The 22,458-nt window shown below is 47.5% G+C and overlaps 1 protein-coding gene across 2 annotated transcripts in view; it reads left to right on the forward strand.

The window, feature by feature from the left end:
• Positions 1-21,190, forward strand: part of WSCD1 (WSC domain containing 1) — a 24,915-nt gene extending 3,725 nt beyond the window's left edge. For both annotated transcript variants that reach the window (XM_027698734.1, XM_027698735.1), the window contains exons 2-9: positions 5,236-5,897; positions 8,954-9,068; positions 9,551-9,732; positions 12,318-12,439; positions 15,961-16,123; positions 17,535-17,699; positions 18,319-18,519; positions 19,536-21,190. In XM_027698734.1, the coding sequence (XP_027554535.1) occupies positions 5,480-5,897; positions 8,954-9,068; positions 9,551-9,732; positions 12,318-12,439; positions 15,961-16,123; positions 17,535-17,699; positions 18,319-18,519; positions 19,536-19,888 (1,719 nt within the window). In that variant the 5' untranslated portion in view covers positions 5,236-5,479 and the 3' untranslated portion in view covers positions 19,889-21,190. The remainder of the gene's footprint in view (positions 1-5,235; positions 5,898-8,953; positions 9,069-9,550; positions 9,733-12,317; positions 12,440-15,960; positions 16,124-17,534; positions 17,700-18,318; positions 18,520-19,535) is intronic.
• Positions 21,191-22,458: the final 1,268 nt, after the last annotated feature.

The raw sequence follows: 22,458 nt of genomic DNA on the forward strand, positions 1-22,458 counted from the left end.
GAGCGGGACGTGGGGCACAGACGGAGCGGGATGTGGGGCACAGCATAGAGCAGGATGTGGGGCACAGCAGGAGCAGGACGTGGGGCACAGCATAGAGCGGGATGTGGGGCACAGGACAGAGTGGGACGTGGGGCACAGATGGAGCGGGACGTGGGGCACAGATGGAGCGGGATGTGGGGCTCCCCAGGGCTGTGCCCTGGCCCTGCCTGCCCAGCACAGCTCGTGCACTGTGACAGACCCACATGCCCAGGGCTGTCGGGAGAGGTGCCTGCCCAGGGCCAGAGCTGGAGGTGCTTCTGCCTCCAGCTGGAGCCAAATGCTCCTGAAAGGCCAGACTGGGAATTCTGGATGGGTCTCATTCGAGCACTGCACCACAACTGCCAGAAAGGTCAGAGACCAGGCTGTGGTCCATAGACCTCATCTCACAGAAAAGGACATGTTTCAGCTGGTGAAGGACATGAATATTATAGTAACTCTTCATCAAAAAAATTTCCTCTCTTTTTGGTGAAAGAATATCCAAGGAAAGGTGATGGAATTACAAAATCACCTTTCTTTCCTTTGCCTGAATTCCTCAGTTATGTTGTCACTGAGACAATTCCGCATGACACTTTCTTAAGGAGCTGGAAAAAGTAACAATGGACCTGAACCAAAATCCATCAGCATCAACCTATCTCCTGATTTGGGTGGATTTTGGCTGAAGATAGTAGAGTACGAGGATGTTTCTTCTAAGCTTCACTTTCAGCATCTGCCACTTCCCACACAAAAATGATCCACAGTTTCATTTTTCTCTCTTTTCCCAATATTTGGAAACTGGAATAATAAAGAATTTCTCTGTCGATTCCACTCAAGGTATGAGGGAAGAGCTCTGCTCAACTTTGTTGTCTTTTCTAAGCCCTTTCTCAAACCTGGAGAGATGCTCTGGGCACATATGAAAGCACAGCTACAAGGAACACTCACTGTCAGCTGCCTCAGAGTTTCTCAGGATGATTTCAGGTATCGGAATAAAGGGAACTGCAAATACTTGACAGGGTCCCAACATAGAATTTGTGGCTTCTTAAGCATTTTGCTTGCTATGTGCATTCACACAGTTTGATGTTTCCCTTGACTTTCCAAACTGCCTTGAGAAAAAGGCAGTGTGTATCCAAAGAAGAGGCTGTGAGCCAGAATCCTTCAGCTGGGGCCTGACTGACTGCACTTGTCCTCAAAGAAAGCTGACAAAAGAAAGGAGAAATGTGGAAGAGGGATGGATTTTTCTAAAAATAGTGTATGTGAGTCCAATTCCCTTCCGTTTACAATAGAAAACATCACCTTGCTTCCATGCCAAGAACTCTGAATTTGCAAAATCCTGCTGCTCTTTAGGCAAGACCAACTCTTGATGAGCTGCAGCCATCGATGCAGCACTGACCTGAGCTTCTGCACTGAGCACACGCTAAGGGACAGCCCTCACACAAGCAACTCTTCACCTTCATGTCTGGGGCTGGTTTTCAGTGTCTTCAGCCTTTACCAGCATTCGTGGCATCACTGAAAGTGTTCAGCCTTCCCTTAGGAATTCTGTAACTGCTCCCTGAGGTGGGAGAGCGGAATTGCCAAGAGCTTTCCCATGTTTCTTTTATTTCTCTTTACGAACACATTAACGCAGCTGCTTGGTGTGATATCCTCTGTTACACTTTGCAAGATCAGTTTGGAAGCAAGGTGCTGACCTGCTTTTCCTTATAGCAACTGTCTGGTGGCAAGGGATTCTTTCCCTGCTGAAGGCCCAGGACCCAGCCCAGGATCTCCCCCAAGCTGATACTTGCCAGTGCTAATTACTGCCCTTCTCCCCCACCCGCCCTGTGCAGCATTAACCCTTTCATCACTCTCTTCACCCAGAGATCTCCTCTGCCATTTAACAGTTCTCATTGCCCATCTCAAACTCCTTTCAATTACCATTTTATGATTTGACAAACAATTCCCAATTAATATGGTCCTAAACACCTTTGGCTGTGAGAACTGATAAACAGGAACAGAAGATTGCTTTTCTTCTGTTTCACTTCATTCATTTTAAGTGAAACATGCATGAAAAAGATAAATGATGCATTTTCTATTACCAGATACTAGTTCTTTCCTTCTTACTCTTTCCTGTTTAATATCATCATCAAAAGTGATGCACTTGAATTCTTCTAGGCATACTTTGATGAAATTGCAATATGCAGTTTATGGAAAAATCAAATGACAGTTTTTATGTCAGTAGCACCCTCTGCTATTTCCCCACTAAAAAGCAACATTTAATTTTTGAGTTGCACATTCGTAGCAGTCTGTGGGCGGAGAGTGTCCTTATTTATTTGGTTGGATTTTACTACAATGTACTGTCATGGCAACTGCTCTGAGGGCGAGTGCATCTGGAGGTAATTCATACACATCATGTTGAATGCAGCTAAATTGCCTTATACCATTTAAACTTTTTCAGCCACTGGGCTGAAGTTACCCTTTTGAGACACAGAACCAGTTTTTCCTTAGTAAATAAATAAATAAACAAACTTGGCAGAGCAACAGGAGCAATGCCAAACATTCCTTTGTGCTTGGGCGCAGAGCCTGCTGCACAGTTCAATTAGGTCTGATACCTTGGGTGTTTTCTCCAGTTCTGCTGATGCACAGCAAGTTTTCCATCCTGCTCATGTGGAGGTGGAACATCACACCCTGCCACAGCTCTCTTTGGGCAGGTGGTGGCCAGACTGGGCTCCCCTGGCTCCAGGAAACATCGCCACGTGCTGCCTGGGCAAGGGGCAGATCCTCTCTTTCACCCTGGGGATGGTGCAGCCTCCAGCTGTTCCACTCTACACCACTGCAAACACAGAGAAACTACTGAAATCCACTGCCCAAGCACACAGTGGGTTAAAAGAGACCACACTGGGCCAATGATGCAGTTTGAAGGCTAACATGCCCAACCTCTGCTCAGTGGCCCTTCCCCAGCTGAGCTGCTGCTCTGGGCAGGGCTGGATGAGCCCAAAGGCTCCGGCTGCTGCAGCACAGCCCCTCCAGAGCATCTGAGAACTTGGGCTGGAACCTTCTCTCACTTTGGGAATAAACCAAAAGAGCTGTGAAACCCTGAATTACTGACCTGATCAATGTGTCTGGCCTCATCTTGCTGCTGGGGGGGACCTTTTGAAGTCCTGTGTGACTGCAGCCATTGCCATCTCCCCGATGAGGCTTTGCAGCAGCGTTTTACCAGGAGGGGCCACCACTTTATGGTGCAGATGACACCCCCAAGAGCACGGTGTGCCCAGCCCCTGCTGCTGAGGTGAACAGCCACCTGCCCACTGACCCAGCCTTCCCCCAAAGTACTGCTGGCTGCACGGAGCACGGTCATTCCCAGCCCAAATTCCAAGCTAAGACGTGCACACAGCTTGCTCTCAGATCAGACAGCCTCCACTGGGAACAGCTCAAGTTTCCAGTAGCACCACAGCAGGAACAACTAGTGAATCAAATCCCACCTATGCTCAGAGACAGTATTTCTTCAGATGAATTAACGCAGTAACAACTTGCAGGATCTAATTAGGGCTAATTTTCCATTCATCCGTCTTGGTACTTCTGACCCTTTTACTGCAATGCTTGAGCACTCACAACATTGATCAGAGATTTTCAATAATTTAAGTTTGAGGGTCAGCTCTTTAGCTGGTGTAAATCAATGCATTTTCTTTGGCTTTGAAGGGAGGTGTGCAACTTGTGCTGTGGTGAGAGCAGTCAGAACTCACTGCAGATGTGCAGCCTGGCAGTGCTTCACACCTGCTCGTGCTCCCGAGCCCTTAGAGAAATAAGGACAGAGAATATTTTTACTCAGTCCCGTACAACTAAAATCAGCATACGTGAACTTCAACAACAACAACAACAACAACAACTACAACTTAAAAAAATACCTAAATCAGGTCTTCAAGGCCACCTAAATTTTAAGATTAGAGACAGGGGCTCCTGCCTTGTGACAGCCATGTTTAAGAATCAAGGCTGAAAGGTCACACAAAAGGAATTCAGGCTCAACTGACAAAAGACTCAGCTGAGCCTTAATTTGTTTTTGTCCTAGAAGTTTTGAACCTTTGGTTTTGGTTGTTGTTTAAGACAGAAAGAATTTGCCCAACCAAATGAAAAAGGGAATGGGTGGAGACTTAATTGGCAACATTTATTTAATAAAGAGGCATAAGTGAATATCCACAAAACTTTCAATCAGATACTGAAACAAGAAATACCAGTAAGCAGACGTTCATTGAGAGGACTGTGGATTTCAGGAGTGTGCCCCAATTGCAAGCTGAACAAAAGCCATAATATTTTCTTTTCTGGAAAACACTGCATATTTTCTCAACACTTGCCTGGCTCCACAGAGAAGGGATGCACTGGGAAAACAGGAACTTATGGGGAGATGCCAGCTTTTATTTGCCGTGGGAGGTTAAAGGTTCCCTAGAGCACAAAGGAGCTTTTCTTGCCCAGACAATCTCATCGTGATACACATCAGCACAACTAAAGCTGCAAAGCTCAGCAGCAGTCAAGAGAGATCTGCTGAACTTGAGATGAAATTTTTTCAAACATTCGCTACTTTTTACCCACACACATCCACACATCAATAGTTGGCAATATGAATCTACTAAAAAAAAAAAAAGCAGGATCTCTGGTTTTTGATAAAGCCACATGCCCAACAACTCCCCCAGCTCTGTAAATACAGAACCCCCAAATATCCTTCCAGCATAAAGCCCAACTTCACTGTGCTGCACAGAGATTAATAATTATTATCTTATCTATTGTGAGTTAATGCAATTTCTTTTTTCCTCCCACACACCCACACTGCAGTTTCCTTCTGATCTGCATTTGTAGCTCAGCTACTGTTGAGCTAAAAGGAAGGAATCTGTAAAAAGATGCCTGTGCTGTGGCTGCCTGTTCAGCCAGTGACAAAGGATGGAGATGCTGGCTACTGACAAAAGAAAATAACTTCCTTTCCAATCGTCCCAAGATAAATAACCTCACCATAAAGGTATTTTTTGTGCATTCCAAGGAAAGAGAAAAGAAAGAAAAAAAGTCTGAAGATCTAAAACTCACTTGTACTCAACCAATTGTTCTCATTGGATTATAGTTCCTAATGTGCATAATTATAAACAACAGATGGGGAAATGCTCATCTAAAGCCAAAAGGGGTGGGTGGATGGGGGAAAGTGACCCTGATGGTGGATATTTTCAATCTGGATGTGAACCAACCTTCCTCCCCTTGGTGATTCAGGTTTCAGCATCGGCTGTCGGGCAGGACATGATGAAGGCATCGCCCTGGGAACGTGCAGAGCCCCTGGGCCAGCCCGGTGCCTGAGGCTGGGGCAGTGCTGGCCAAGCTGGTCTCTGGGAAGAAGCTTTTCATCGGAAGAAGGCACCAAAGTGATGGGCTGAACTTATGGGAGGAATGAGCATCTGGCCAGGAGGAGATTCAGGGACCCGTTGGGAGGCGTGAAGGGCCCAGTTTCAGCAAGGGCATGGCCAGAGCTTTCTTCAGGCTGCAGAAGTTTCTCCGTCGGACCCAGTTCCTGCTCTTCTTCCTCACAGCAGCTTACCTGATGGCCGGCAGCCTCCTGCTGCTGCAGCGGACCCGCCTGGTCATCCAGCAAGGTTCTCACGGGACCTCCACTAGCCAGGCCCTGGATGAGCCGCCCGGGGTTGGGGTGGCAGAGCCCAGGGCCCTGCAGAACCCCCGCCCCGGTGCCAGGCTGCTGGTGGGCATGGATGGGCTGCAGGAGCCCGCCCTGGACCAGCGGCACAGCCCGCGCTGGCTCGTGTCCCGCAACTCCGAGCTCAGGCAGCTGAGGAGGAGGTGGTTCCACAGGTTCATCAGCAACCAGGAGCCCGTGCAGGCAGCGGGGTTTAGAGGGATCAAACGTGCCACTGAACACAAAGGTAAGGGACATGGCTTGGACAGAAACTGCACCTTGCACGTCCCAGGTGAGCACCACAGTGTGTCCCTGCAGATGTGCCTCCCTCCTCACTACTTTCAGAACAGCTCTTAGGCACGTGCACGTGCCAAAGTACAAACCTAACCCCCCTGGTCATGCTGAGCTGTAACTTCCTCCAAAAAAGTAATTTTATTGATTGAATGGAAGCCCAGACAGTGCAATGTGCTTCCCTAATTTAAATTATTTTCTCTTCAAGCAGGCAGAGATGACCATTTTAATTGATTTTCTTTCTCAGGAGAGAGAACACTTTAAAAGTGGATTTTATCAAATTAACTATCCAAGACCACACAGTACCATAAGTCTAGAAGTGCCTCCTTGCTGCTAAAGCTAAAACTAAATTCTGCTATTGCAAATGCATTCACTGGTCCTGCCCTGCCCTCTGTGAGCATCTCTGCAAACACGCTGTCCTCTGGGGGACATGAGGAGAGTCATCAACCCCCCCAAACTGGAGACAGACTCCTGGGGTTTGACAAGTTTGCTGAGAATGTCCAACAGGGCAAGGGACCGCAAGGAGAATTCACACTGCTGCATGGGCACAGTACAGCAGTGCCCAGAAAACATGGCACAAACCTGTACCATTTCCAATTCAAATGGAAAGGCGTTCCTGTGTGACAGAGACATGAGTTCACTGTGAGCCTGACTCTGCTGCCCTAAGTGCTGCTGGTAAATACCCCTTGGGCTGGGTCAGCAGGAAGAATTTTAAGAAACTATTATCCAAAGCAAGCAAAGAAGCAAACCAGGACTCTAGCTGTTCACATTTATACCCTTTATACCCTTATGACCCTGCTGAGAGTTGCATCATCCAGGCACGTTTGGCCAGCACAGCTCGATGGGACCCCAGACAGCACCAAGCCCGTGGTGTTGGGCTGTGACACAGCTGAGCTGGAGCCCCAAACCTGCCATCACCCCCAAAGGCTGAGCATTCCCAGGGAGCAGACAAGCCCCCTGAGGAGCCCACCCCAGGAAGCACCAGGATCTGCCCTGGGTGACTGCCATGCCCTCGCTGCAGCATCAGTGTGAGTTTGCAGCCTTTGACACGCTGCCTTTTAGAAGAACTCGTTGTTCTTGGAGATGTTTCACTGATAATAAAGCAGGAATGGGATCTGGATGACTAGACACCACATTACCAAACTGCTTTTTAGTTTGTTGAATAAATTTACTCAGACAAAAGAGCACCTTATCCAAAAATCCCACAAAATGGGTGCCACATTGTGATACCTACCGAGGGAATTGTCAGAAAGGGGAGGGAGAAGGCAATAGTGGTGGTTGTGTGGGAGATGAGTCACAGTGTGAGTCATGCAGACTGAACCACTGGAGTTACCTGAGGAAACAAGCTGGAGCTGCTCACAAACACTTCAGAACACCCTGTTGGTAGCAGGTTTTGGTGGCAGAGGAGAGAGTCAGAGCCTCTCAGCCAGGGCCTTGCTCAGGTTCTAACTGCTGGTGAGAGGGGCCAGAAGGACTACTTATTTGTACATCCCACCATACCGTAGATTCAAATATGAATATCTGACTGAACATGAAGTGACATTATTAATAACACTATTGTTAAGAAGCTGGATCAGCCTTTGAAGATTATCAATTAAAATTTAACTACCTACGTAGAGCATGTTATCTTCCCCAACTCACTTCTAGTAAACTTAGATGCTTTTTATTTTGTTATGGATCTCTTTCAAAATCTAATGAACTCCTCCGTTTTTATAGTGCTTATTAAAGCCTCAGTGATGCCCTGTAGTTCCTGCTCAGTGAGGCAGCATTGCCTCACTGTTGGAGGCTGGGCTCGTGCCCTCCTCAGTGGTGCCATTCCAATAACACCCTGGCTCTGAGGCAGCACAGCTGCTCTGCCCCTGCTGTGCCTCCCCAGGCAGACCCTTAACCCAAGACAAAACCAATGGCATCTGACCCAGCATATTGGGAACCTCCCAGCTCACTTTGCCTTGCTCTGACTCCACCCAGGAGCCTTGGGTGAGAAAATCCAAGTCCTTTTTCTCCAAGTCAGGCTCCCACCTGCTGACACTGCAAGTAGCTTGGGGTAGGGACCTCATCTTTTCCTGCCAGGGCCACTGGCAAACACTGTTAGTCCAACAAATGAGAGTTTTCTGTTCCAAGTGCTTACAGCAGATGGAGTTTCACAGTTTCTCCTGGCCTGGCTCTGCCACTGCACAGGATGCAGAGGGGACAGGGACTGGACATGTCACTAAGACCACGACTCATTCATAGGAGGATGTGAATGAGAAACATGGGAGGGGCACAGGAGGAGGGCAGAGGGCAGCTGCCCTGCCTGGGACCTCCCCTCGGGCTCTTTGGCCCCACAGCCTCAGTTTTCTGCTGCTTTGAATGGAAACACCCAAATCCAAAGTCAGCAGTGAAACGTGGAGCACCCTCGTTGGAAGTGCAGGACTCCCACCTCATTAACAGCGAGCTGCAGTGTGTGTTCACAGCTTGTGAATTTTCTAATTGCATGTTGGCAAATTACTGAGTGTAGGTCTTTGAATCTACTGTTGCATTTGTAATATTTAAATGTTTGATTTATCATTCCTGGCTCCAAAATCCATGTTAGAGTGGCTGAAACTTCCTTTTCCTTGTGAATTATTTTATTGCTAATATTATGTTTTTTAGTTTAATTTTTCTTCATATGTTCTTTTCTTGTCCACAGCTTAGATTACTTAATTTCCCTGTGCTATCATCTCAATGTTGCTACTCTTAAAATCAAATTTCCTTTTTTCTTTCATACTTTAATGATAAAATGTACTCATAGACACACAATTGCTGTGTAACAGTGGGACGCCACATCATCCTTCCAATTGCATATTCAAAAATAGGCTGGATTTTTATAGTATTTTGTTCACGACAACAAAAAATAGTCTGAACACTGGATGCAGTCTAAGAGAAACACTCATCTTTCATATGCTAAGTAAAGCAAGACAAAGAGATTCCTTTGCAGCAGAGAGAAGGAGATAGCTCAATGTGTTGCCTAACCCTGGTCTTGCACACACACAGGCACCTACATAGGATGCTTCACTGATGATTCCAGGGAGAGGACCCTGAAGGGAGCTGTCTTCTATGACTTAAGAAAAATGACAGTAGCTCACTGTCAGGAAGCTTGTGCTGAGAGGTGAGTGGTTCTTTTTCACTGCAAGTTTTCTCTTTTCTGATAATGAGTGGAACTGAATTTGAAACGGGAAAAGCATTTCTACATGACACATACAGCCTCTGTAAAAAGGGTAATTATCTCACACCTTCAGGCACTGTGTAGCTCTGCTACCCTGCTCGAAGCAGACCATTGCACTGCTGCCTATTCTCTGTGGCAGCAGAGCTACTTACAATATACTTTCTGTTGTCCTTGACAAAAATTACTGTTTGGTTAAATAGTCTTTGTTAGATATCTGTCTTTTGATAGACACTGGTCTCTAGCCCAAATCTCATCAAGCTCCTCTGTCAAGGAGGCCGTGCTGTCCCTGGGGCAGGCTCAGCTCTGGAGCAGGGCAGCAGCAGCTCACACCACACACAGGGACACGCTCCTGCCTCCCTTGGGTACACAGTGGGGAGCAGACGGGCGGGTTCCTCTGTGACAACCCCTGGTTTTGCTCCTTGCAGGGCTTACAGCTACGCGGGGCTGGTGTACGGAGCAGAGTGTTACTGCGGGAACACCCTCCCCACCACCCCCTCCCGGCCCGAGGAGTGCAACAGCGAGTGCAAGGGGGAGAAGGGCTCCGTGTGCGGAGGGGTCAACCGGCTCTCTGTCTACAGGGTGGAGGAGCTGCGGGCAGCCAGGCCACGTAAGTGGGTGCGGGACTGAGGAGGGGAGGCCACTGACCCCAAAGGGAGAGATGTCAGGGCCATAGGTTGTCCCTGCTGCTTGTCTCACTCCGTTTGTCACCAGAGTTGGAGATGGCAAAGGACAAAGGTGCCTGCAGGGCACAGCGTGTGGTCCCTGGCTCCCTCCCCAAAATAGCAGCACTTCTCTCTGCCCCAGAGTGGGGAGACTGCCTGGCACTGCCTCGGGACTGCCACAGAGGAGGTTGGTGTCACCAGGGACGAAACACAACACAGTGCAGAGCAACTGCAACAGAATTCCAGCTGAAAACCCCCTCCCTTTGGCACCCACTGCAGGTGGACAAACCCACGTGTTTGAGAAACAGCCTTGGAAGTGGGTGCCCTATAACAGGAGGGCAGAAAAGTGCTCAGATGAAGGCCACCCTAAGCTCAGATGATCCCAAACAAAATGAGTGCTCTGTGACTGCAGCAGGGAGTAAACAGAGGCCAGAGAGAGAACCACAACAATCCCTTTCCTCATTGAGAGAAAAGAGACCGCAGAGTTTTGCTTTTCCAAGGACTTCTGTTCCAGCGGCAGTTGGGATTTCTGTTTCATCTTTAGATGGCAACACACTCTACTCATCATTCAATTAGCTGCCATGGGGGACACAATGGATAAACCTTTAGGCCAACACAAAGCACATAAAAGACCTAAACAGCTGATCAGTCTTTTCAATTGGCAAGTTCACAAGACCTTAAGGATGTTATTTGCCGAGAAGAAGCACCAAGGCCTTAGGTTGTGCCAATATCCATGGTACTTCATTTCTTCTTAAAGACAAGTCAAGGTTTGTATAATAATCCACCCAGCTACATATGAATTATATATCAAAGGTACATAGACTTAAATTGCCACTGTCAGGCTGATGGGCACATTGGCAGTTTTCCCAGGACGTGTATCACTGTTTAAACCTCAAGCATAAAATATATATACATACTTGGCAGGAAAAGGCAGCATTTAATTTTTTTTAAAGTATTAATGAATTAGTCATCAAATTAGTCTAGCCTGGAGCTAGATATGTATTTTTTTTGCCCTTAGTAACACCTGATAGTTGTTTGAAGAATCCCCCTGACGCAAGCCAGCTGAGGGGCCAACAGAAGGATTAATCACAATGAACAAGTGTGTTGGAAATAACTCTGAGACAGTAACAGCCCATGTGATTTATGCTGGGTAATGTAGAGCACAGACCTTGTCCTTCTTACACGGAGCAGATTCAGTGGCATCTCCATTTAAATCTCCTGAGAGATGGGGTTTGCTGCCTCCCCTCTCCTCCCCCCTGCAGCCCCCTGCACACCCCGAGCTGTGCAGCTCCTGTGCTGTGGGTGCCCCTACATCGTGCCAAGGAAGCTCAAAGCCCCTCTGGCAGCAGGGGTGGCTGTGGCAGAGTGCAGCTTGCCCTGGGGCAGACTCCCCAAAAAGCAGGCAGACCACACAAACCCAGCTGTTCCCAGTGGGATCTGGGGGTTCCCTGTGAACCTGCTCCCTCTAATGCTGGTGCGGGCAGCTCAAGCTTTCTTCCTGACCACTGGGACAACTCTGAACATGTTCATAACCATTTTGTTTCAGGAATTAAATATTAGTGTGAAGTGGAGGCCTTTCAAGAACATCCTGAGAAGCCCAAACATGCCCAGGCAGTGCTTGCAGTGACCTGGTCCCAGGGAGACTCCTGTTCCCCTCAGCTTGAGTCAAGTTATTTTATTTTCACATCACCCCAGTGATCCCAGAGATCCAGCACTGCTTCCAGTAACTGGTTTGAACAGTTACTAGAACAATATTTAAGCAGCTTCTCCTTAGATTGCTCTTGACTCGTCCTGGAGAATCTGGGCTTTTCTGCCAGGAAATTCATGCAGAACCAGTTTTTTCCCTCATAACTGCACCGCATCTCTCCTGTCATCCAACTCACTTCCCACATCAGTTCTGGTGATACTGTTCAAGGGAGACCCTGCAATTCTGCCAAGAGTTGTGGTGTTTCTACAGAAGCAGGTGAGATCAGAGGCTGGTGCTAAAGATGTGGTGGAAGCTGTTCTCCTGGACCAGTTGACAAAAACCCAGTTTAGGGTCTGAAGGCTGCAGCAAATTCCCTTGGCCTGAAAAGCAGGAGGGGGAGGAGAGAGGCAGCTGAGCAGGAAAATGGGTCCAGGGAAGGTTTTTTTCAGGATTCATTTACATTCCTTTCCTTTCCTGGTGCAGATCTTGGGAAGCTTTGTAGATTTTTATCGGGGCTTTGAGGGGAAAGCAAGTCTTCAGAGGAAACTGGGACCTGCAGACAACAGCAATGCTGTCCACTGGTGGAATTTAACCCAGACCCTGTGCTGCAGCCCTGCTTTCTGTGGTTTGTACAAACCTGGAGGAATGTGCTCCCTGCAATACCACAGGATTTGCAATGCCTTTTTCTAGCATATATCAGGGTTTCTCTTACTTCTGCAGCCTTTGTAATATAAAATTTATTTTATTATTTTTGGCTTCTGAACCTAGTATTGTTCTTTGTGAAAGAGGCAGGATACTATGAACATCGTTTTCTTAAGAGAAACCTATTTCATATCCCCGCAGGGAGGAGTGTTATCTATCGAGGATGTTTTAGAGCTCCAGAAAATTTAACAGACACCTTTCCAGCCTCTTTGATACAGCCCAATTTGACGGTGGAGATGTGCTCTGAATTTTGCTCCAAGAAAGTAAGAACAGTTCTCATTTCACATCCTTTCTCCTTTTTTTTGTTATTTTAAAGTCTAATCTGCTAAGGGAAGGGCAGAGATTAGTGCCTTAGAGCTTTGAATTTGTAAATGAGTTTCTAAAGGACAAAACTCATCAGAGTAAATACCCAGCCATGCATCTGGTCCAGCCACTCAAGTGGGGATGGCAGGAGGGAAAGCCATGAGAGCCACATGACACACAGAAAAGCTGCTCTAAGTGATGAGTATCGACCATGAGGAAATCAATACTGTTTCCATGTCACATTCCAGCCAAGCCCTGAGCCAGCTCTGACCCCGGGGGAGGTCTCAGTGGCTGCAGCTCGTGGGGAGGCTCCACTGCCAGAGGGTGGATGTGGGCTGGCAGCATCTGAACCATAACTCTGGTGCCCTGCAGGGAGCCAGCCCTGCTCAGCTCTCAGGGAGCTGTGGGCAGGGCACCTTCTGTTTGAGTGGCTGTTGGTCCTCTTCCCTTCCTCCCCACTCTGAGGGGGCTGATTTTTTGAACAGAGGGTTCACTGTGTGGTCAGATTTTGCCTGCAGCCACATTCAGCCTCATGCACTAAGCTCAACATTCAATTGCTTTTTGCAGCATCACAAAATCGATTAAAACTATGAAGGCATGAAAAACAAATCTTCTTAATTACTAGGTAGAGTGGGGAAGCTTTTCCCAGTCAACACATCCTCTAAACCAGTTTTAAGAATGCACTGTGGAATTAACTCTGTGCAGTGAATTGCCCACGTACCCTGTGTACAGCACCTCCCAAACACCCACCCCAACACTCTCTCATATCCCTCCGGGCATAGAAATGGTCAGGAATTAGTGAACAATTGTTTCCAAGCTCTGCTATCAGTCTATTGTTTAATGGTGAGAAAAAAAAATCTTGATCTGTGTCAGTTTACCCCGTGTAACATAATTCTATTAATATTTACTGATGAAATGCAATTAATTATTGCTTCTCTGTCTGGGAGAATGACATGAAATATGTGGAGATGTTGTTTTCAGATGGGCTCATGAGGTCAGTGTTTCTAAGCACAGTCCTGCCATTCTGGTTTTGGGAGATGATTTTTCTGAAAAGACAGGTTTTCACAAGTATGGTTCCTTCAAGTTTTTCCGGACATGCTGCCAAGAAGTAGAAACATCTGAAATTACTGGTGACTGAGAAGGACAAGGAAAAGATAACAGCCAAAATGTACATGACATCCAAACAGGTTTAGGATGGAGGACACTGTCCATCTCTATGGAATAGCCTACAAAAACACTGGCAATTTCTCCCTCTGCTTCAGAAGCAGAATTGCATATCCACGAGTCCAATTGTCACACACCAATTTGTGGTTTAACTCCAGACACTTAAACAAGACCTGTTATGACACCCCAAACATGTGTGATGACATGAATAAAATCTGGAGGAACACTCTCTCTCTCTCTCGAGAACTGCAGTTCCTGTGGCATCCAAAAGCCATGGGGACAAGTCTGCACACTTTTTTTTATGGAGCAATACAGAACACAGTGATCTCCTCAATTCAAAACCAGACCTGCTATTTTGGGTTCCAGATGTAGCCACATGCACTTATTTACCCATAAACAAACGACTCCTGGGATTTGGATTCAAACCCCATTGTAGAATTCATACAGGGTGATTCCATAGCTTGATTCAGATATTTTTTCAAACACAATAAAACAAAGATAAGTAGGCCAGAACCTTGACTGGCACAGATAATCACAGCCTTGCTGACTTTACTGCAGCAGTGAGAGGGGAGCATTCCAAATAGGGTCACACTGGGTCTAACACTGCCCTGCAGAAATGTCCCCTGGCTCAACAGATCACAGAGAAAAACAAGACACAGTTTTTATGCAAGGACAGGATTGACTTTATGGGATTTATACTTTGCTTTTAGCATATCCAGTTCAATGACAACTTGAAGAATGACTTCTAGATTTGCTGCAAAATGAACATGCCAATTTTTAAATTAACCAAACCCATCCGTTTTACTCAGGAGAGGAATTTCCTTCTGCAATTAGACCCCATCTCTTATTCTTTCTGATAGATTGAAAGAATTTAACTGCATCAGATAGGAGAGTTAGCATAGGAAGTTGGAAAAGGAACTAATTTAGCAGAGTAATCAGAGCAAAACAGATAAATGTATTTTTAATCTATTCATAATTCTTGATTTGGATACAACCTACTACAAAATAATCAGTGATTGAATCGCATCAACTGTGTTGCTATTGGAGAGTGTTTGCTTTCCTTACCCCACGCGAACTACAGCCTTCCAGCCCCAGCCTTCCAGAACACTCCTTCACTTGCAGGGGCCACTTGGTGTGAGATACAAGGAACATTTTTGTTCCAGGCTGTGTTTGAGGGCAGGGACACATTAATTTCTCAAACTGAGAAACACTGCCTCATTGTAAAGGAAAGATTTCTGTTTGCAGACAAACCCACAACTGTTTTGCCCTTGGATCAAATCTGTAAATAGTTTTTGACAATGTCATGTCTCATTCCCTAAGCAAATGTTGGCTGTCGGGGCACACACAGCACGTGCTGCATTTGCCTCCTTATCAGAGGATGAATGCGTGGGCAAGAGCAAGAGATAAGTTGCTCAGCAGTCCTGTCATGCTTTCCCAGACTCAAAGACTTTTAAAAGACAAAAAGTGTTGATATGGAATAGGTGGACTTGAACGTTCTGCACTCAAATAGTCCCTGAACTCACTTCTGCCCACTCACACAGCCCCTCATGAGCTCACAGGGGGCTCTGGGACAAGCCCAGTCCTTACAAAAACAGGAGAAAACCTGAATTTTAGGGTAAATAAGCAACTGCTAATATCTTCGGCAAATAATTAACAAATGTTTCCCTCAAACTTGCTTTAATTCTCACCACCATTAGCCCAAATGCAGCTTTGCAGCCTGTTGCCATCCTGGAACAACATCCCCAAAACAACTCTGCATAAACCATTCTGGGAAATACTTTACAGCTTGACTTTGTTCTTTTTATCTTTACACATGATTGCAGCAGTCAGTGGGTCCACAGCTCCTTCTTCCCTTTAATTCTTCTAAGAGCAAGTTTCCTCTACACAAACTTTGGTAAAATCAGCTGAATAAGGCAAACGTGTGGCAGCTGACTTGGTTTGGGGGAATGTAAATGGAACTTTAAAGTTCTTTCAATACAAAATGCTCATTTTTGGGGGCAAGTTCAAACTTTTCCTACACTGACATTTTGCAGGTGCAATTACATACCAGGTGCTGCAGGAGTGTTATAACTTTTTTTTATGAATCATGAGAAAGAATATTGTGAATTTTAAAAGTTTCTGAGGTTTTTGCCTGAAACCTGCTTTTTAGGTAATTACAGTATGAAAACAGTAGTAGTAAAAGAGCACCAGCTTTAGAGTGACGTATCAAACACTGCTTTGATCTCAATAGTGGCCTTGTGAAGATTTATTTTCTTTGCATGGCAGCAGCATTCTCCCCAGGCTGTTGCTGCCCTGATCCATGTTGTCTCTCCCGCAGGAGTTTCCCCTGGCAGTGATCCAGGGCCAGGAGTGTTACTGTGGGTTCCCCACCGGGAGGTTCTCTCTGCGGGACGGTGCGGACGGGCTGCGCTGCCGCGGGACCCACAACTCCAGCAGTGCCCAGGGGAGGTACTGCCTGGTCTATCAGACACCCGTGCAAGGTACGAGCTCCAGCCTCACCCTGCCAGGGCCACCACTGCTGCAAACAGCCCCTGTGCCCCCCCTGCAGCAATAAAAGTGATCTCCTTTACAGCAGCCTGAGCCACAGCAGTGGGTATCGTGACACAGGCAGGAGTTTAGGAAGCAGACCTTATCTAAATTCCTCCTTTGCAATCGTGCTCATGGAGATGCATCTTTGCATCCTCTCACTGCACAGCACGGCCTCCCCTCAACACAGACCAACAACATTATTCTGCAGATGGAGAGAACGAGGCAGAGCCTGGGGAGGTATTTCCCCACCATGCAGCTCCCAGATCAGGCAGCCACCAAGGCAACTCTGCGGGCTCTAATTCTGCTCTACTCATCTGCCTCTAAAATATTCATCTGCATACATGTTTAAGGCTGGAAAACAAGGTAGAGAGTAATCTTCCAATCCAGAAAACCATTTAGGTGGTTCTGGCAACTTTATCCATGCAGTGATTTACATTGAGTTCAGTGAAACTTCTCACTGAAGTTTATTTAAACTTATTAAGTTTAAAATAAATTAGGTGCTTTTCTGGATTGGTGCTGGGCTTTTTTTCCCCAACACCATTTTTTTTTTTTAATCCTCATGTCCCAGTTCAGAGGTAGCCTGCAGACACCAGCATGTGGAAAGACTATGCAAGAAGAATGCTTGTTCCCATGAAATTGCTGGTACTTCCCAGGCCTGTAGAGATCAGTAGCAGTAGGAGACTGCCTTCTCTGGGCTGTGCAGGCACTTTCTAGCCATGCCTTCATCTAGAGCTTGCTCTACAGAATGAAGAGAGCTGGCTTTTTGATCAATCATCACACAGGGTCAAGATTGGTTCTCATCCTATCCTTGGTTTCATTGGCATGTTAAGAAGCAAGGTGAGGATTTACAGAAGCACATCTGAAACCAGGTACCTGACTCCATGGCTGCAGGGCAGTGCCTGGGCCCTCCAGAGAGGAATGGCAGTGCAGAGATTTAACTAAAGGCAGCTCCTTTCAGTAGGATGGTTTTCTCCTGTGTTATAAAACTCCCAATTTCCAGGTGTAGTGGCACATTTCAAGTTCCATTGCAGAGCCAACCTGACAGGCAAATAGCTGGTAACAAACAGGCATCACTTAGGGGCTTTTAGCACAACTTATTGGCAAGTACAATGGTTTGCTGCAGCTTTATCAAAAAAACACTGCCTAACACAAAACCAGCAGAAACCTCTCTGAGGATAATCTCTTTGGCCTCATATGGCTGAATTAATTTTGGGAAGTAGCTGACTCACAACCGGACTCAAATTGATATCCTATATTCGTAAGAGAGAGAAGGAGGAAGCAATAAACCCTGTAATCAAGGGCTGTCAGTGGAATTATTAAAAAGCCACAATGCTAACAATGAAATATCTTCTTTACTCACAGACACTCGCTGCACGGACAGGAAGTTCTTAACCACCAAATCCAAAGTGTTTGTTGCTCTGTCGAGCTTTCCTGGGGCTGGGAACACGTGGGCTCGGCACCTGATCGAGCACGCCACGGGATACTACACAGGGAGTTACTACTTCGATGGAACCCTCTACAACAAAGGTACCCTGTCCCCAGGGGTGGCACACACACAGCCCTCCCCAGGCACAGGGCTTTACTCACTGCACTCCTCTGCCTGAGCCAGCGACGGCTGCCACTGTCAGCACATTTGGTGAGACTCAAACACACGCCCGGACCCAGCAGCCTCCCACGGTGCAGATGGCAGCAGGGACAGCTCCTCAGTGTGCTGTGCCTGACAGGCAGCTGTTCTCAGAGAGAGCAGCCAGGCTCTGCCTTTGCAAATGTGCACATTGCCCACGTTGGTGCCCTGTGCACACACACATGTGCAGCTCCCATCTGCCTAAACCCTGTGGGTGAGACCCTTCACAAGCACAGGAAACACCAAGGTTACATTTTCAAATGTTACTGATTATCCTGGAAGGGCCATATCCCGAGGGGGCAGACATTCAGCAAGCACCAAGCACTGGCCCTGGGAAAAGCTGCCTGGTGGCAGCGTGGGGCCAGGGATGCCTTGCCCAGCGAGGGAGAGTCTGGCTGCCAGGGGGTTCAACTGACCACTACCCTCACACCAGCTTTACACCACTGTAGGGGATGATTCAGTGCAAAAAGGCACAGACATACCATCAAGTGAAAAAGCCAACAATCCTGTCTTGTAAAACAGGTTTTAAAGGAGAAAAAGACCACTGGAGAAGTAGAAGGACCATCTGTGTGAAAACACATGAAAGTGGCAAGACAGAGATTGAAATGTTCGACTCGGCGATCCTGCTGATAAGGAACCCCTACAAATCACTGATGGCAGAGTTCAACAGGAAATACGCCGGGCACCTGGGCTACGCCACCGACCGCAACTGGAAGAGCAAAGGTGAGCACCACACCCACATGGGCTGGTCTGAAACCCACCTCCTCAGCGTGCGGGGAAGGGGGGACACACGGGGACCTGAGCGAGCACTGCAAACAAATTCAGCGGGACCCGCGTCCCACCACACCTGAGATCAGCCCCAAAAGCACTTAGGGGGCAGTTGAGGTCTTGTTGTACACCCACCACCATGGGGAGGAGGGGAGCAGAGCACCAACACCACAGGCACACGGGAGCACCACTGCCATGGCACTGTTGGGCCCAGAAAACACATCCAGGTACAACACTCCTGTGCACAGCCCATTTGCCAGGCTATGTGAGGTGAAGAAAATTTGCCCCTGCAGCATGTAATAACCACGAAAAATCTAATTTAAGATTTGGAGGGTCCAATGGAGCATGACGTTTCCTGAAGGAAATTTTACAGCACTGTACAGGTGCTACAGCACTGCAGATAAATAACGATAACAGCAATAAGGGGACTTGAGATTCAGCGTCCCCTGAACACATGAAAAGACTTCAGAACCTGCCCGCCACGCTCCACATGTTTGACTGGCAAGCTGGCTGGTGACTGCAATTTTCCCCCTGGATATGCTGCTGCACTCAGACTCTGCAGCAGGAAAGACATTTGGCTTCCATTTCTCCTCGTGCATATTTTAGCCATTACAGCTGTGGCTTGGCACAGGGCTGGGGGGGGAACTGTCCTGTGTCACACCACATTTCTTTCCCAAGTTCACCTTTCATCAGTCACAATGCAAGACCTATTCATCAAAACCCCACAAAACAGTCCTCAGAAAAAAGTCTGGAGGGAAGGGCTTTACCATACTGCAAATTGTTACATTTGGGCCACAGTGCTCTTTGTCCAGCCCAAAAGCTTTCACCAGGGCTATCCTGACCTTCAGAAATTAAACTAGCACAAACAGCAAATAGAGATCAAGGTATCATTAATGCCCAAGGCAAAGGAGAATTGTTAAATCACAGCATGGCTAACAGTGTCTCATTTTCCATGTTTTCTGGTTGTGCAGAGTGGCCAGATTTCGTGAACAGCTATGCTTCCTGGTGGGCCTCCCACGTCCTGGACTGGCTCAAGTACGGGAAGCGCCTGCTCATCGTCCACTACGAGGACCTAAAGCAGAGCCTCATCCCCAAGCTCAGGGAGATGGTGGAGTTCCTGAACGTGACGGTGACAGAGGACAGGCTGCTCTGCGTGGAGAACAACAGGGATGGCAATTTCAAGCGGTCCGGTGCTAAGCAAAAGGATTTTGAGCCATTCACCCAGGAAATGAAAGATCTTATCAACAGATACATCCTGACGGTGGATGAAGCCCTGAGGGGAAGAAACTTCACAGGGCTGCCCAGAGAGTACGTGCCAAGATGATAGCCTGGTATCACACTGCTGTGGTTAAAAATATTTTTTTCTTAAAAAAAAAAAACAAACAAAACCACAAACAAAAAGAAAAACAACAACGAAAAAACCCCAGCACTCTCTAGCAGTTACAGCAAAGATACTTGTAGAGGCTGCTGAGAACTACAAATTCTCTCCACTCTTGGGAGGTTCTTCAGGGCACTAAGTGCTCCAGAAGGGAAGCAAGGAAGGATAGAAATTGGGTTACAAACCAATGCAAAAAAGCTGTTGGTCTACCTGTGTGTGCCCCTCCCTGCACAGGTGGCTCAGAGCATCCCAGCAAAGCATCCCCAGCCCTGCAGCACCTGCCTGCTCGCCCTGCTGCCTCCACAGACCTGCCAGGGGCTGCTCGGGGCTCCACAGCAACTGTGCTGGAAATGGATGTGCTGAAAGGGGGAGAAGGGGGGAGTCTTAACACTCATCAACAATTTTCATCTGAGCATTTAAGAAAATCGCTTTCTGATTTGTGTAACCCATCGGTCGGGTCACCTGCCACAGCAGTGCCAGAGAAGGTGCCGTGGATGCCGGGCACAAAGGTGCTTCTGGAACAACCCCAGGCTGCCCTGCAGGAACAGCAGCCTGAAGTTAAGGACCACCTGAACTCCCCAGGGAGGCGGGGTGGCCACAGCATCCCCCATGGTGAGGTGCACAGCAGGAGAACAGAAATTCAGCGTGGCCAGTTGGGAATCCCTGGGTGTTATCAGCCCCAAACCTGGCCCCAGGGGCACGGAGGAGACCCCAGAGGGTGGCAGAGGACGGGTGCCACCTGTGCCAGGGCCTTGGTACAGGTTTCTGCTCCTCCATCCCTGCACCTGGAGAGTCACGGTGGATCTGGGGAGACACCGGGGCCAAATGTCACCACAATGGTGCTCTGGGTTCTAGAAGTGGCCTTGGCCAAGCAGTACTGACATGAGCCTGGACCACCTTGGGAGCGGGGGCAGAGGGGATGGCCCCACCTTGCCCCTCATCCCTGGAGGAACTCCAAGGCAGTCCGACCTGAAAAACCACAGCGACTTAAAGCTGCCCTCTGGAGCCACCAGAGCAGCCATGAAGGTTTGATTTCTAACTTCTGCTGTTCCCTGTGGCTTGTTTCACCCTGCACCGGGGCTGTGTGTGGTGGGGAGGGAGTGGGGGCACGGGGGGCTCACAGGGCAGCTGCCCCATGATCCTGGACCACCAGGCAGCTTGGAGATGGTGAAATGTCGTGGCCGAAGGGGCTGCCCTGCTGCAAGATGCTTCTGTTCATGTGAAATAAAGGATTTCTTAAACATTTGAGTGAAAATACTAGTTTTAATAAAACAAGAAGTTTATATAAAGGAAGTTGGACTTCCTCTGCCTGTGTATCATTGGTGTTAAAAAAACAAACAAACCAGGATCTAGAGTTCAGTTCAGCCTGAGTCTGTCCCTGCTTTACGCTCCACACACAGCCCATCTCTGTGCCACCCAGCTGGCATGGGGCTTGTTGCAGGGCTGGCATGTCCCCACCCCCAATCTCCAGTGCCCCCCCAGCAGAAAGGGCCCCAAGGGCCAAAGGGAAGTGGTGAGGGACTGCAGTGGACTGAGCTGGTTCACAAGGAAAGCTGAAATCCTTTTCATTTGTGCAAGGGGCACAGCTCAGAAAAACCAACTGAGTTTGGGTGCTGTAAGCCCAGATACAGGCAATGGGAAGCCCCTGACGTGCCTGCACAGAGCACAGCCCTTCCTGGGATGCCATGCAGCCCCCAGACAGGGGCATGGCTCACACACACATGGACACCACAAAAAAACCCAAATACCACCAAAATCCAATAATAATGTGCCAGTAACAAACACCACAGGTAGTAAAGAAACACCCAGGTATAGAAACACCCCGTAAAGTAGATAAATTAGGATGCTACAGAACAGGACTATTACCATCTCTACTGTGACTTAGTAAAAAGCTGATTCTTTCTGAAATTATGTATTAAATTGCTTCCAAGGTTCATTTGGGCAGCAGTTGCTGTTGAGGGACACGGGCCACATCCTACAGAGTTTGAGCCCAGCCTATGGAAGGTGCACAAATACTTCACAGGAAGAAATTGCTCATGGCCTCACTGAATTATGTGCCTGAGACCACAGACCAGGTTTTGGGCCCACCACAAAACGTTAAGATTATGAGAAAGGCAATGTAATAAAATGTCATTCCAGCCTGGTATAGCTTTACAGGACCATTTAAAAAATACTTTGATCATTTCAAACCCTGTAAATGGTGAGCAACGACAGGCTGTGAACTCTCAAGAAGGCAATTTAATTATGTGCATGTCCTGTAATGAAGGCTCTGGGTGGCTAAAATTAGAACTGGCAAAAATTATGAATATGCATTAGCTCTGTGATGCCAAAAATGAGCTCATTTGAAAAAAGAAGTTGTAGATAACCATTTCTTAAGAGCTTAGGTACAGGGACTCCCTCTTAATTTTTATACATTTTATACAAAACATATATATACATTATATATCTGTATGAACAGACACATGAACACATCAGCTTGTGTGTGTTCTGCCAGGGTTCCTTTATGACCACAGGAA

This window comes from Neopelma chrysocephalum, unplaced genomic scaffold (assembly GCF_003984885.1).
Source record: "Neopelma chrysocephalum unplaced genomic scaffold, ASM398488v2 Primary Assembly neopelma1_132, whole genome shotgun sequence".
In the NCBI taxonomy this organism is placed as follows: domain Eukaryota; kingdom Metazoa; phylum Chordata; class Aves; order Passeriformes; family Pipridae; genus Neopelma; species Neopelma chrysocephalum.